The 16,388-nt window shown below is 36.9% G+C and overlaps 1 protein-coding gene across 11 annotated transcripts in view; it reads right to left on the bottom strand.

Moving 5' to 3' along the window:
- Positions 1-16,388, bottom strand: part of camk2d1 (calcium/calmodulin-dependent protein kinase (CaM kinase) II delta 1) — a gene marked incomplete at its 3' end in the record, with an annotated part of 84,720 nt that overhangs the window by 25,476 nt on the left and 42,856 nt on the right. For 7 of the 11 annotated variants that reach the window (XM_084405751.1, XM_084405755.1, XM_084405757.1 and 4 more), the window contains exons 6-11: positions 13,875-13,947; positions 5,979-6,081; positions 5,077-5,160; positions 3,158-3,252; positions 905-1,027; positions 387-470 (exon numbers count right to left, since the gene is read on the bottom strand). In XM_084405751.1, the coding sequence (XP_084261877.1) occupies positions 387-470; positions 905-1,027; positions 3,158-3,252; positions 5,077-5,160; positions 5,979-6,081; positions 13,875-13,947 (562 nt within the window). The remainder of the gene's footprint in view (positions 1-386; positions 471-904; positions 1,028-3,157; positions 3,253-5,076; positions 5,161-5,978; positions 6,082-13,874; positions 13,948-16,388) is intronic. The other 4 variants (XM_084405754.1, XM_084405756.1, XM_084405759.1 and 1 more) reach the window with 1 other exon arrangement.

The raw sequence follows: 16,388 nt of genomic DNA, 5'->3' as shown, positions 1-16,388 counted from the left end.
TTTAGCACATTGATAACACGTTTTAACATGTTGCTAACATGATTTAGCACTGTGTTAGCATTTTTCTAACATGATTTAACACATTGTTAGGATATTTTAGCATTTCGCTAGCATTATTTAGTATGGTGCTAGCATGATTATCATGTTTCTTCATAAATTAGTACATTACTTACATGATTTAGCACATTGCTAGCAAGTTGTAACATCTAGGCATTATTTAAAATGTTGCTAGCATGTTTCTAGCATGAATTTGGTCTCAGAAGAAGAAGAAGAAGACGAAGAAGAAGGAGCTTAAATAGTAGATCTTTGTCAAGCCAACATATTTAGTTTAACATAAAAACCAACGTTCTCATTTCGATGGCCAAGTAACCGTGTGTGTCTCTCACTTTAAGCTTCCTCCTGGCGTTGAACTTCTTCAGGCACTCCACCGTCTCCTGGCGGTGCATCATGGAGGCCACTGTGGAGCGTTGCTGACATGCAAACAGGGGAACAAACAAGACATTAACAACTATTGTAAGATCTATCAGTTAAAATCTCTCTTTGTAGGCAAAAATAAAACATAAAACAGGATTAAGATGTGTTTTGTTTATCATATTGCATGTATATACTGTATATTTATATCAATTTTCATTCATTGCGTGTGTGTGTGTGTACATACACAGATCCAGGGGTGTTTGAGAGCCTGTGTGTGTGTGTGTGTGTGTGTGTGTGTGTGTGTGTGTGTGTACATACACAGATCCAGGGGTGTTTGAGAGCCTGTGTGTGTGTGTGTGTGTGTGTGTGTGCACATATACAGATCCAGGGGTGTTTGAGAGCCTGTGTGTGTGTGTGTGTGTGTGTGTGTGTGTGTGTGTGTGTGTGTGTGTGTGTGTGTGTGTGTGTGTGTGTGTGTGTATGTACATACACAGATCCAGGGGTGTTTGAGAGCCTCAGCTGCTGTGATGCGTTTGGCAGGGTTTATAGTCAGCATCTTGTTGATCAGATCTTTGGCCTCTGGTGTCACTGTGTCCCACTCAGGAGAGGGAAACTAGGGAAAGAACACACACACACACACCTGATTCAGATCATCAGCTTGACAGGAAAGTGAGTGTGTGAGACGTTTTAAAACCACTGACGAGGAACACACAGTGAACGTTTCATTGGTCTAGTGATGCCCTGTAACATCTCGTCTCATAATAATTGACTTTTCTTCAATAACTCTGTGATTCCTGTCGATGAATAACAGAGAGAGGCGTTCAGAAGACGAGGTTTATAGTTGCCGGACGACACAACAACACTTTTGGACTTTCTCAGTTTGTGTAAACCTACTTCGGGTTCAGAGTATTTATTTTCCCCCACATTAATCTCACACACGTCTAGTACAGTTATGGGGTTTTATTTCATTAATACAGTGTTTACTTTTTTCTTGATTTACCCTGAAGAAATGGAAGTGAAATGTGACAACATGCCCCATAGCATGACCATATGACAGATTAAAATGTTATCTGAACTAATCCCAAAAATGTACAAGACAAACTAAAATAAATGTGTCAATAAAATACAATTATTCATTTTTTCATATAAAATAATGGCATAATTTTTGATTTTGACAACAAACACACCGCAAAACACAGCTATACAGCATAGTTCAAAACATAATGATAATTAATCATTTCTGAACATCGACTCTCAGTCTTTATTCACCTTTTTCTCATGCTTTCTCAATAGAATTCATAAAAGTATATAATATAATATAACATAATATAATATAATATAATATAACATAATATAATATAGTATAAAATAATATAACAATATAATATAGTATAGAATAGTCAAGTCAAGTCAAGTCTATAATATATAATAATATAATATAATATAACGTAACATAACATAATATGATATAATATAGTATAACATAATATAATATAGTATAAAATAATATAATATAATATATATAATATAAGTAATATAATATAATATAGTATAACATAATATAGTATAATATAATATAGAATAATATAATATAGTATAAAATAATATAGTATAATATAATATAGAATAATATAATAGAATATAGTATAACATAATATAATATAGTATAACATAATATAATATAATATATATAATATATATAATACAATACAATACAATACAATATAATATAATATAACATAATATAATATAGTATAAAATAATATAATATAGTATAAAATAATATAGTATAATATAATATAGTATAACATAATATAATATAATATAGTATAGTATAACATAATATAATATAATATAGTATAAAATAATATAATATATATAATATAATATAAGTAATATAATATAATATAGTATAATATAATATAATATAGAATAATATATAATATAGTATAAAATAATATAAATATAATATAATATAGTATAACATAATATAATATAATATAGTATAAAATAATATAATATATATAATATAATATAAGTAATATAATATAATATAGTATAATATAATATAATATAGAATAATATAATATAATATAGAATAATATAATATAATATAGTATAACATAATATAATATAGTATAACATAATATAATATAGTATAAAATAATATAATATATATAATATAATATAAGTAATATAATATTATATAATATAATATAATATAATATAGAATAATATAATATAATATAGTATAACATAATATAATATAATATAATATAATATAGTATAACATAATATAATATAGTATAAAATAATATAATATAATATAATATATATAATACAATACAATACAATACAATACAATACAATATAATATAATATAATATAATATAATATAATATAATATAATATAATATAATATAATATAATATAATATAATATAATAGTTGTAATAGGGGCTCATTGTAACACAGTGTGACAACATGCCCCGCCTGCACAACTGGGGTTTGCAGTGTTTTCTGCTGTTAGATCAGCATTAAAGAACGATCTCAACTGTTAAATAGCAGATATAAGATTAAAATAATATCCCGAATATTCCCGATCCGATGGAAAAGTATGATTTGCCTCGATCAAAACCTATAGATGTAAGATATGCAGTCTTTCTCTTTATTAACTGTATGAGTGTATAGCTGGTATTATGATCAGGTATAGCAGCAGAGAAGTTATGGGTCAGGACTCTTACATCATACGCGCCGGCTTTAATCTGCTGATAGAGTCGATGTTGGTCTTCGTCCCAGAAAGGAGGATAGCCCACCAGGAGGATGTAAAGGATCACACCTATCCAACAAACATGTATGAAGTATATGATATTAATATATAATATACACACAAGTTATTATATTTGACACTGTGGTCTGTCTAAATACTCGATTCTGATTGGCTGGAAGACATCTGGGGTGCAGAAATCACCAAAAGTGTATAAATCATCATGATTATGGATATTAACAGACATATTTTGTACATTTAATGCGGCCGTGTTTTTACCAGTGTGATTTTTTAACTGGGCTTTAAAACTAAGTAAGGCCGGCCAGCGGTTTAAAGCTCAATAACACAACTGATTGCCCATCAAATGACAAACGTTCAATGGTTTTGCAATTCCAGCAAGAATAGAAAACATAATTTGCAAACTGGTTCCTCATGATTTCATTCACTCTCTTCTGGATTTCATTTCACAGTTTATTAAACGCTCACTGCAACGGCAAGCTTTACATTTGATGAAAAGGCTTTTATTTAGATTGTATAAAACGTGTGTATTTCTATCAAACTGCAACTCTTCGTTCAGAATTAAACATTTAACTCTCTGGTGTTCTTCGAGTGGTGATCAAACATGTTTGATAATGTTTTTTAACTGATATTATTTGAGATTTTATGGTACTAAATTATATTTCGCAGTAGCTATTCACTTTTTGAGCACAGACCTGAAAATGAAATGTTTTGGAGCACAGACTGAAGCGTGGTCTCTTTTTAAAGAAGACATTTTAGATGACATTTCAATGATTTACATTCAGATTATTGCTGAAGTGAAAAAAGTTTTTTTTTTTTAAAGTGAACTTAAAAAAAGTTACTGTATAGAATTGTTCATTTATTGTTATAAAAATGCACAAAAATACGATTTGAAATTTTTTTAATGAAATATATTTTCCAAAACCCGTTTTACTCCAAAACTGCGCTAAAAATCAAAGCCATAAATCTAAACAAGTTGTGTTACACATTTGAGGTTGATATCTCAAGAAATGAGCTTTCAGTGTGATTTTGTTTGGGCGCAGTACCAGACGCTTCCACTAGAGGAAACTCGTTTCCCGTTCATTTCGAATTTTTGACTGAGAGAAGCACAAGCCTATTTCCTTCAGGACCATTTAACCTTTTCCAATCAAGTCCATGATTTGTGTGTGTGTGTGTGTGTGTGTGTGTGTGTTCATAAAGCAAGTGCCAAAACCTTTACCAAGTTTCGTACGATTAAGTAAAATATAAACAAATAAAAACATTAGATTTTTTGGCCGAAGAGCACCAGAGGGTTAAGCATGCTAACGTATAATGCACTTAATGAACATGCAAGTATATGTATTAGTTGTTTTCCAGCCAGTTCAGTTATAATTATACAGCAAAAAAAATAAAATAATAATAATATGTGAATCTTAGTGTTTTGAACTTGCAGTGCAACTACAGTAGATATACAAGGCTAAGAATCTGTTATGCAAAGAATGTTAAATTAAGCCTTAAATTATTACATTGTTTAACTTAATAAATTTTTCGCTAACTGTGATTTTGTATATGTGCATTTCTGAAATACATCACTTAGACCAGGGGTGCCCAATCCTGCTCCTGCCATCGACTGTCCTGCACAGTTCATCTCCAACCCTAATCAAACACACCTGCCTTTAATTTTCAAGTGACCCTAAAGACATTAATTGCTTGCTTCAGGTGTGTTTGATTAGGGTTGGAGATGAACTGTGCAGGACAGTCGATCGGCAGGAGCAGGATTGGGCACCCCTGACTTAGACCGTTTCCTCTGATAACAGATCACTGTAAATTGAAATGATGTGTATTGTGAAAAGCGCTATACTAATAAATGTGAATTGAATTTAACTTAAATCTACCCACCACATGCCCACATGTCCACCGGTTTGCCATACGGCTCCTTCCTCAGCACCTCAGGAGAGAGATAGCCCGGTGTTCCAGCAAACCCTACCAAAAAAAATTATAATAATAATAATAGAACGACCCCATTTTAACTTAACCGAGTTCACTTTTTTTTTTCTCCTTTAAACAGTCTACAAAATGAGCTCCCCCTGAATTATCCTAAGTACAATTTACTTAAGGCATTTTTGTCTTTGGATTGCAGCCTAATTCTAAAATATCTTCAGTCCCTGACGTCCCATCAAACACCAGAGGCGAAGAAGCCCATAATGAGAGAGAACTGGGGCTGAGAGCAAAAGCCCCAGAGATCAGTGCAATTAAATGCGAACAAGATCAGGGTTTGTCCAAAAGTAAAACTAATTACACAACACCTGCGGAAAACTTTCTGTGATTAAATCCATTTTAGACAAGAAGGAAAGAGGCAAAAGCTACTTAGATAAAGATGATTAATAATCGACTAAAAGGTGTCCGATTGATACAAGCCATTTTCTGTGCATTTTTCAATCTTACATAATTTGAAAATAATAAAATCACTGTCTTTATACTGTCCCAAAACAGGGATGGACATGCACTAACATCACCAAAGAAGAGTTGTGAAGCAACTTATGGAAATAGCTGTCAGTTTTGCATCGTGAAATACAATTTAATTGTCTCAGCATCTCAAGCATTTCCAGAAAAGAATGAGCATGTCGTGGTTTATGTGGAATATGCAGATTAGAGAAATATTAAAATAGAAGTGAACCATATTCACCTCTTTCTTTTTTTCAGAGTAACGTCTTAGCTACATGAATATTAATTGATAAGCATATGTTCTCTGATTATGACCATTTTGACTTGTTAGCACAGTGCATTTGTTGAATACGAACCGAACCAGGCTTGCTGGTCTCCCTGCACCTCGATAGCCAGACCGAAATCCGCCAGTTTCACCGCGGCGCCCTTTAGTTTGCTGGCTAGCAGAAGATTCTCTGGCTTCAGGGGTGACAGACAAAACAAAAGTCACTGCTGTACATTGAGAGAACTCATGCAAATTATCTGTGGTATAGACAACACATGTCATCAATCATCTTCAGTGAACTGATGTCTCATAAAGCAGTGGTTCTCAACTGGCTGCAATTCAAAGAAACAGTCGTCTTTAGTCTTCCTCACTCGCTCAGCTAAAATGTAATGTTTTACATCAGTTTTACAATGTTTTACATGTTTTACACCAGTAGGTGGCAGCAAAACATTGTTTTATTGAGCGAGTCGTTGAATCATTCACAGGATTCGTTTAAAACGCTGATTTATTCAGGGACAAAGCTCTTTTTCGAGTGCAAGCGGAGGCCCTTTCTGTTTCGAGCGAAGCGCGTAAAACATAGCTAAGGCCGCTACTGTGTGGGACATTTTTAGGAATTCAAAGCAAGCGAATTGGTAAACACACACAAGGTCCCACTTTATGTAACAAACACATAAATTGTAGGAATATCACTGATAAATAAACAGTATAAGGTCAGGCTTTTAAATGGCAGCCCCAATTTAGTTTTTCAAAATTCAATAAAGTTAGCAACAGTCATCACAAATATAGATCGATATATTTGGGGTTACTAACATGAACAACTAATGAAACATATGTACACTGATGAACAGAAAGAGCATCATATCTGCATGCAAAACCTTCCCAGCTAACACACGTCATTTATTGGTACCTTTTTTTGGGGTAATTTCATGACTTACTGTTTTACTACGACGTTGCATGCTTGCAATTTCATTTGCGCTTTAAATATATATATAGAGGATTTTATACAGCACTTGAAGTGTGAGCACCGAGAGAACATTATAACGTGTAACAGGAAAGTTTGTTTTTCTGAGGTGAGAGACTTTTTATTTTTACGTTAGAAAGATTACACTGACATACAGCCTGACAGCATTTCATCTGACCGCATCTCCTTAATGAGGACAGCACGTTTTTCTCTGACAGAAATCAACAGCTTTCATACACGTCTTTCAAAATAAAAGTCTTGCATCAGAAAAGACATTTGCTGCTGTTGTTTCTTTGACTGCACTCTCCGCGACCCACCAGTTGAGGAACACTGTCATGGAAGACTTGGGTCAAAAAAGTGTACCATATATGAATACTTCTTTTTTCTATATATTTTCAAAATTGATTTCAAATAATTTTTCATTGATTTTAACGAAGGAGGGATTTCTGTGCTTGGACAATCTCTGATACAACATATTTTTGAAGCAAGTCTTCCAAAAAAAAGTCTCTAGGGTTACGCAGAACTTCAGGAAGAGCCCTGAGAATAGACTTACATGACTGAGCAACAACAGCTGACACGTCACATTTAAAACGTCGAATTATGTTGTAGCCGTGATGGAACGGTTACATTCAAATCCATCAAAAACAAATGGTGTTTGTTTCATTGGAAAGTTCTGAAAAACTATTTTTTTATGTTTGTGCATGTGATTTTTTAAAATGTTTTTCACAAATTTATACATGTGAATGTCTTTGCAAAAATAATAATTTGCAAAAAATTTAATAGGTCAGTAGCAAACTCTGCATAACCCTTTAAGACTGGAGTAAATAATGATTCAACTCGCACACAAGTCATGAAAATGTATGATTTTTGTTATATAATTAACTAGGCACAAACCTGAGCACTTCATACATACATATACTGAAAACTTTCAGACAACCCCTTTCATATGAGCCTTGTTCATGAATGTATACATTCATAATTACTGATATACACCTATTATTTATGGTAATGGTATTAAAAAAAAAATAATCAACAAATAGCTTCTCACAGTAGTGGATGTTTCACCTTTTTTAGCTTAGAATTGATTATGTCATCATCAATTCGAAGGGACTCTTATGTCAGGGGAGTCTAGAAAGAGCAGTCAACCCATTATAACACAATACCTGAGGACATAAGGCTAGTTTGTCAGGTTCAGTTAGTTGCAGTTAGTTAGATCAAGGTGCTAACATGCTAGGGAGTCATGCAGTCATTGCTTTATCAACACAAACTTTAATATTACAGTGGACAATCGATCATTTAGCTCAGAATCCAATCGGATATGAAAATAATCGAATTTGGACTGACAGTGTGAATAACCGTAACCCAGCCTTATACCGGCCCAAGTCAAAAGAGCCCGACCTTAAATTTTAACTCGAAGAGTTGCGAGTTTTAAAATGCCGGTGCTCAAGATCTCAAAAAACATTCTCCAGAAACTTGTAGTCTCTGCTCCTGATTCGGAAAGCCAATGCTTTACTACAATATATTTGTCATTTTGCATGTCACATCCACAATCAACTTCATAATGAGCAAGTGCATTTTATGTCAAACAAACGACACTATAGTTCCCTTTCAGTCAGGCATGACTGACGTAATGGGATCTCGCCTGAGAGTCCAATCACCTTCGAGTGTAAACTTAACAAGCCAGTGCACATTGGCGTGTGAGATTGTCATTTTGTCCCTTGTCCCATCCCGTCCTTTAGATGAGACGTTAAACCGAGGTCCTGACTCTCTGTGGTCACAAAAAATCCCAAATTTGAAGATTATAAGTGTCTGCAGTGCTCTTCGGGAAGAGGTCTTTGCTTGCGGTGTTGGTGTGACAGCGCTGCATGTCTAGCACGCCTCACATGCCCTCGATGGCAGGGCGGCCAAGGTGTACGTGGAGAACCCCCTGGTGGAGCGCGCGGTTGCGATGCAATCGTGTGCAAAGAGCGCTGCCGCCTGGCGGAGTAATCAGTGTCTCCCATTAAAAAGCCTTTAAGTTCTCGTCCGTTCTCGTGGCCAAGGCTTACAGAGCCGCAGGACAGACCGCCTCCACCCTGCATGCCATGGCTCTCCTGCAAGTGTACCAGTCCAAGGCACTTAAGGAGTTGCACGAGGGTAGTTCTGATCCAGGGCTAGTCCAGGAGCTGCCCACAACGACGGACCTCGCCTTACATGCGGTCGAAAGTCATTGCGCACTCCCTGGGTCAGACGATGTCCACGTTGGTGGTCCAGGAATGCCCTCTCTGGCTGAACCTGGCAGATATAAGGGAGACCGACAAATATCGATTTCTCGACTCCCCCATCTCCCAGGCCAGCCTCTTCAGCGACACAGTCGAGAATTTAACCCATCAGTTCAATCAGACGCTTCTGCGTCGCTATGCCTTGCCACTCTCATCCCCTCTCCTATTGCCAGCGGGCAACAGCGTGCAGTTTGAGGACGCTATGCCTTCTCACGCACCCCCTGCCCAACTGTGGAGCCAGGTAAGGGTTGCACCGCACACTCAGACCCCACTTCAGGACGCTATGCCTTCCGGTTCAGGTCCCTGCACTCCACCTCGCTGCCCCAACTGTATAGCCGAGTCTGTGGTCCCTCTGACCCCACTTGTACGGTCCCTGGGAGCATGGCTAGCGCTTCCCATCCCGTCTTGCTGGCTCATTTGGACCATTAGACTTGGCTATGCAATACAGTTCGCCTGGCATCTCCCCAAGTTCAGGGGCATCCAGTTCACCTCCGTGCTGGCCAGCGATGCTCCTGTCTTACGGGCAGAAATCACAGTCCTACTGGCGAAGGACGTGATAGAGCTGGTCCCTCAAGCCAATATGAAGTCAGGGTTCTATAGCCCCTACTTCATTGTACCCAAGAAAGGCGGTGGGTTACGCCAAATCTTGTACCTGCGAGTCTTGAATCGGGCCCTTCAAAAGCTTCCATTCAAAATGTTAACGCAGAAATGCATCCATCCCTGAGATTGTTTTGCAGTGATTGACCTGGAAGATCCATACTTTCATGTCTCGATTCTCCCTCGACACAGACCGTTCCTTCGCTCTGATTTCAAGAATAGTGTAGAGCCAGTGACCTCCCGTGCACTCGCCCCAAGTAGCCAGTAAACACCAGAGATCTGATGTCTCACTTGCTGCACCATTTCCCTCCTAAGAACCGGATCTGTGTGCTTCCCTTTGCTCCTCAGGTGAGATCCCCAGCTGGCGAACCCTGTTGGAGCTCCTCCACCACCCTCGGCAGTCAGACGTGGCGGAGACGTCCGACACCAGGCCTAACACTCGTAAGTATGCCCAGTGGTCGACCCCTGTGCTAGGCTAGGTGCCCATATGTTGTGATCCCAATCCATTATGTGTATTCTTCCATGGTACGGCTTCCCTGTCGACGAGCCTGTGTCTTCCCTTGACAGAGCCGCTCTGCCGTCTCTCCCTCCCTATGGGCAGGGTGTGGCCTCAGAAGCATCCATTTACCCTTGGAAAAAGCACGCTTTTCCAGTGTTATTCAAGTAGTCTTAAAAAAAAAAAAATCACCGAGATGATAAAGTTTTTCACATTTTTTTAAAAGCTTGCACCTTGGAACCTGTTTCAAGGTTTGCATTCTCAAGCCACCAGGCACTGTCGTTGTGTAAATGAGCGTACGGAGCGCGTTAAGGGTTTTCTGTTAGAACGGTGTTGTGTTAGCGGTCCCTAAGTTAATAACTAATGATCCTTGCGACAGAAGTGAATCAATCAAAACTAACTTTAGCTGGACAATAACTTTTTTCAAGAGCTGCTGTAAAGCCAAAACAATCTCTGTTACTGTAATCTCCTATTATCTCTGTAAAGCTGCTTTGAAACAATCTATATTGTTAAAAGCGCTGTATAAATGAAGGTGACTTGACTTGTGTACGGGTCAAGCAGAACAGCAGTAATCGTCCATCTTCCGCCCCAGGAGGTCCGGGGGCATTAGGTGGCTTATGCTAAGCGCTGGAAGGGGCAGCAATAGTGGCGTTTTGGTAGGGATCCAATTACGTCTGTCACTCCGATGTAAAGTCGAACCTAACTGACTGACTGACTCTTGTGGGAAAAAAATAAAATATATAACATGATATTTCATAACTCTTGCCACTAGATGGCCTTGTAGCTCAATATGGAGCAAATGATCTTTTCCGCTGGGTCCTAAAGTCAGTTTTTCTTCAATATGCATTCAGATAAACATGAAGACATTATAAAATAGTTTTTTTGGTAAAGTTTTAGCATTTTTAGTTAGAATTTTGAGCATTTTTAGGTTTTTGGATGCATGTGTACAAGGACTTCAATGGAAATCAGTTAATGCAACTTTATTGTGTTATCCTTGACAAATAAGTTGTGCTACTTTAATTGTTACTGTATTACTACTTTTTTATGTCAAATAAACTCAACTCAACTACTGAAGAATTCCTCGCATTCCATTAATTCCTAAGGGGGTCAAATTGACCCGCGAGAGAAGGATTTGTTACCTTTTTTTTTATTTCAACCACAAAACTCCATTCAATTTCAATGAATCCATTCTTCTTTTTTTTTCTTTTTTTTTTTATTTGTGGTTCAAGTGCGACAAAAGTCATGGGGTCTTGGACCCCTCTGATGAACACTTAATTATAATTTTTTTTTTTTTTTTTTAAAACAATTCCGGGTCAAAATGACCCGAGGGAAGGATGAATGGTGAAACACTGCCACTTGGGGGTGGCCTGGACGTCGTCATCACAGTGTCTAGTCTTTCTAGTTTTAGCAAAGTAGAAACTAGTCTTTACTTAGCACACACCACAGCCAAGCTACACGAGTTTACTCCATTTCAGCATCAAATACCCAAGGCAAGGGAGGGAACATTAGAACTGCGGAAGCTAATTACAGGGGTGTCGAGATCATATAAAGAATAGCCGGATGTTGTCCTTTGTTGGAGAAGAGAGAGATAATGACGAATAGAGTAGATTAGAGAGCAGATCTATGATTCCCCTGAGGATAATTTGAACAGCAGAATCTGGTAGTACATTATTACAAGCGCTCTTTTGTTGCCCTACATATTAGCATAATAAAACCTTCCCCATTTCAAACCCTAAGGTCTGCCCTAAATGACAAATAGTTTGTCCTCATAATTGTACAATATTGCTTTTTGTATATGGCTGTTACACAATCTTTGTGATTGCTCTAAAAATCAATCAAATGAATTTCTGAGAGCAAACCACCAACATTCTTCAAATTGTTGGACAAGCCATAACGGATGAGACAGATCTTCTTTTTTGCTAATAAGTGGCATTCCTTAAAAGGGAGAAATGAGGAAGGAAAGCATATCACATCCACACTGTATTCCATTTGATTTTGCTGGTAAGGATAAAAACTCTGATTAGGATATAATGTATTTCTTGCTGCTTTGTCATGTTGTACCTATTCCGACAAATCTTCTGCCAAAAATATTTTCTAAAAGGAATAGTTTACACTGCAAAAAAATGCTTTTTGTACTTGATATTTTTGTCTTGTTTCCAGTCCAAATATCAATAAAATTACTAGTAAAGCATTTACTCTACAAGTAAAATGACATAAGAAATTACATCTTGTTTTCTGAAAAAATAAAAATAAAAATTAAGTACGTTTTTGTATAATCTTGAAAATAATCTTGTTTTCCATCAGAATTAAGATTATTTTTCTTGGTTTCCATTTGAATTAAGATTATTTTTCTTGGTTTCCATTTGAATTAAGATTATTTTTCTTGGTTTCCATTTGAATTAAGATTATTTTTCTTGGTTTCTATTTGAATTAAGATTATTTTTCTTGGTTTCCATTAGAATTAAGATTATTTTTCTTGGTTTCCATTTGAATTAAGATTATTTTTCTTGGTTTCCATTTGAATTAAGATTATTTTTCTTGGTTTCCATTTGAATTAAGATTATTTTTCTTGGTTTCTATTTGAATTAAGATTATTTTTCTTGGTTTCCATTTGAATTAAGATTATTTTTCTTGGTTTCTATTTGAATTAAGATTATTTTTCTTGGTTTCCATTAGAATTAAGATTATTTTTCTTGGTTTCCATTAGAATTAAGATAATTTTTCTTGGTTTCCATTTGAATTAAGATAATTTTTCTTGGTTTCCATTTGAATTAATTATTATCTTACTCCACTGGCTGATAATTTTGCTTGTTTTAAGCAAAAACTCACTTTCATTTTTTTTTTTTTTTTTAAATAAGATATCATTTCTTATGTCATTTTACTTCTCTATTAAATGCTTCATGATTTAATTATTTTTTATATTTGCACTGGAAACAAAACAAACATACTAAGTAAGAAAAGCATTTTTTGCAGTGTAGAAAACAAATTCACGACACACACACACACGTTGTTCCAAACCCTTCCATAGCTCTTAAAACTCATTTGTGCTTGTTCATATTCAAATATCAGTCTTGTAATCTCAATGTGCCAATTTTGCCTATTTGTAGTGCAGATTAGAGCGTGCCAGTCTGTGGTCACTGTACAGTATGCTTTTGTTGTATGGAAAGAGATACTGTATAAACACTGTTTTGTTTAATATACAATATACATTACTGTTTTGTGCCTAATGTCTTTGCTTTGCTTTGTTTTTTGTTGTTTTTTTGGTGCAAGTCCTAATGTATCAGCATGACAGCAGCCAATCACAGAGCAGAATCCAGGCCGATGCAAATTCAGATTACAAGAGGAGGGAAAACAATCCCCTGGTTGCACCTGGCTCATTTGATTGGCAAATTAGCAGCGTCAAGAGCCTGTGCTGGTTTTTATCTGAAGATCGACAGAAAACACCATTCCCAACTAAACCTGCAGGCTTAATTTTTAGTGTTTTGTCATTAATGGTGCAAAAAATATATAACATTGACACTTGATTCTCAGACTTTATATGTTACTAAGCACTTCAATAATCTTTATATAATCTCATCAGCCATTTTGTAGACCTTATTCAAGGCCTTGAATCAGTACAAGAGGTCAAAGAAGAAGGCCTTGGTGTTTAGGACCCTCAGCATCTCTACTCACCTTCAGGTCCCGATGGACCACTCCCATCTGGTGGCAGTGGAGAACAGCCTCAAGGATCTGCTGAATGCAATGACTGCATGCAAACACCAGGGGGAGTGGGTTAGTGACAAGCACACACTCACTATCTGTGCACAGCACTGAGAGCAAGGGAGCAGGGCCTTGGAGGTGATGAAAACAACTTAACTGGGCTTCACATTACATAAAGTTTTAGTGTTGCATTTCAGATGATTATGCAGTAGGGCTGGGTGGAAGCACACATCCATCTCTACTAATGAGTTCACTCTAAAAAATCTTGGGCTATTTTTTCTACCCAATTCCTGAGTTGAGCCTTTTGGGTCAATTTTTGGATAGTTTTTGTGTTACCCAGATCTTGGTATTGGTCTACACTGATACAGATGTGTGTTCAGATAATGACTGATGCTAATACACTGATACAGATGTGTGTTCAGATTATAATGACTGACGCTGTCTACACTGATACAGATGTGTGCTCAGATAATGACTGACGCTGTCTACACTGATACAGTATACAGATGTGTGTTCAGATTATAATGACTGACTCTGTCTACACTGATACAGATGTGTGTTCAGATTATAATGACTGATGCTGTCTACACTGATACAGATGTGTGTTCAGATAATGACTGACGCTGTCTACACTGATACAGATGTGTGTTCAGATTATAATGACTGACTCTGTCTACACTGATACAGATGTGTGTTCAGATAATGACTGACGCTGTCTACACTGATACAGATGTGTGTTCAGATAATAATGACTGACACTGTCTACACTGATACAGATGTGTGCTCAGATTATAATGACTGACGCTGTCTACACTGATACAGATGTGTGTTCAGATAATGACTGACGCTGTCTACACTGATACAGATGTGTGCTCAGATTATAATGACTGACGCTGTCTACACTGATACAGATGTGTGTTCAGATAATGACTGACTGTCTACACTGATACAGATGTGTGTTCAGATAATGACTGACGCTGTCTACACTGATACAGATGTGTGCTCAGATTATAATGACTGACGCTGTCTACACTGATACAGATGTGTGTTCAGATAATGACTGACGCTGTCTACACTGATACAGATGTGTGTTCAGATAATGACTGACGCTGTCTACACTGATACAGATGTGTGCTCAGATTATAATGACTGACGCTGTCTACACTGATACAGATGTGTGTTCAGATAATGACTGACGCTGTCTACACTGATACAGATGTGTGTTCAGATAATGACTGACGCTGTCTACACTGATACAGATGTGTGTTCAGATAATGACTGACGCTGTCTACACTGATACAGATGTGTGTTCAGATAATGACTGACGCTGTCTACACTGATACAGATGTGTGTTCAGATAATGACTGACGCTGTCTACACTGATACAGATGTGTGTTCAGATAATGACTGACGCTGTCTACACTGATACAGATGTGTGTTCAGATAATGACTGACGCTGTCTACACTGATACAGATGTGTGTTCAGATAATGACTGACGCTGTCTACACTGATACAGATGTGTGTTCAGATAATGACTGACGCTGTCTACACTGATACAGATGTGTGTTCAGATTATAATGACTGACGCTGTCTACACTGATACAGATGTGTGTTCAGATAATGACTGACTGTCTACACTGATACAGATGTGTGTTCAGATAATGACTGACGCTGTCTACACTGATACAGATGTGTGCTCAGATAATGACTGACGCTGTCTACACTGATACAGATGTGTGCTCAGATAATGACTGACGCTGTCTACACTGATACAGATGTGTGTTCAGATTATAATGACTGACGCTGTCTACACTGATACAGATGTGTGCTCAGATAATGACTGACGCTGTCTACACTGATACAGATGTGTGCTCAGATAATGACTGACACTGTCTACACTGATACAGATGTGTGCTCAGATGACTGACGCTGTCTACACTGATACAGATGTGTGCTCAGATAATGACTGACGCTGTCTACACTGATACAGATATGTGCTCAGATAATGACTGACGCTGTCTACACTGATACAGATGTGTGTTCAGATTATAATGACTGACGCTGTCTACACTGATACAGATGTGTGCTCAGATAATGACTGACGCTGTCTACACTGATACAGATGTGTGCTCAGATAATGACTGACGCTGTCTACACTGATACAGATGTGTGTTCAGATAATGACTGACTGTCTACACTGATACAGATGTGTGTTCAGATAATGACTGACGCTGTCTACACTGATACAGATGTGTGTTCAGATAATGACTGATGCTGATACACTGATACAGATGTGTGTTCAGATTATAATGACTGACGCTGTCTACACTGATACAGATGTGTGCTCAGATAATGACTGATGCTGTCTACACTGATACAGATGTGTGTTCAGATTATAATGATTGATGCTGTCTACACTGATACAGATGTGTGTTCAGATAATAATGACTGATGCTGTCTACACTGATACAGATGTGTTCAGATTA

This window comes from Rutilus rutilus (assembly GCF_951802725.1).
Source record: "Rutilus rutilus genome assembly, chromosome: 3".
NCBI classification, from domain to species: domain Eukaryota; kingdom Metazoa; phylum Chordata; class Actinopteri; order Cypriniformes; family Leuciscidae; genus Rutilus; species Rutilus rutilus.
Note: the sequence above shows the minus strand (reverse complement) of the source record. Positions and strands in the feature narration are given on the sequence as shown.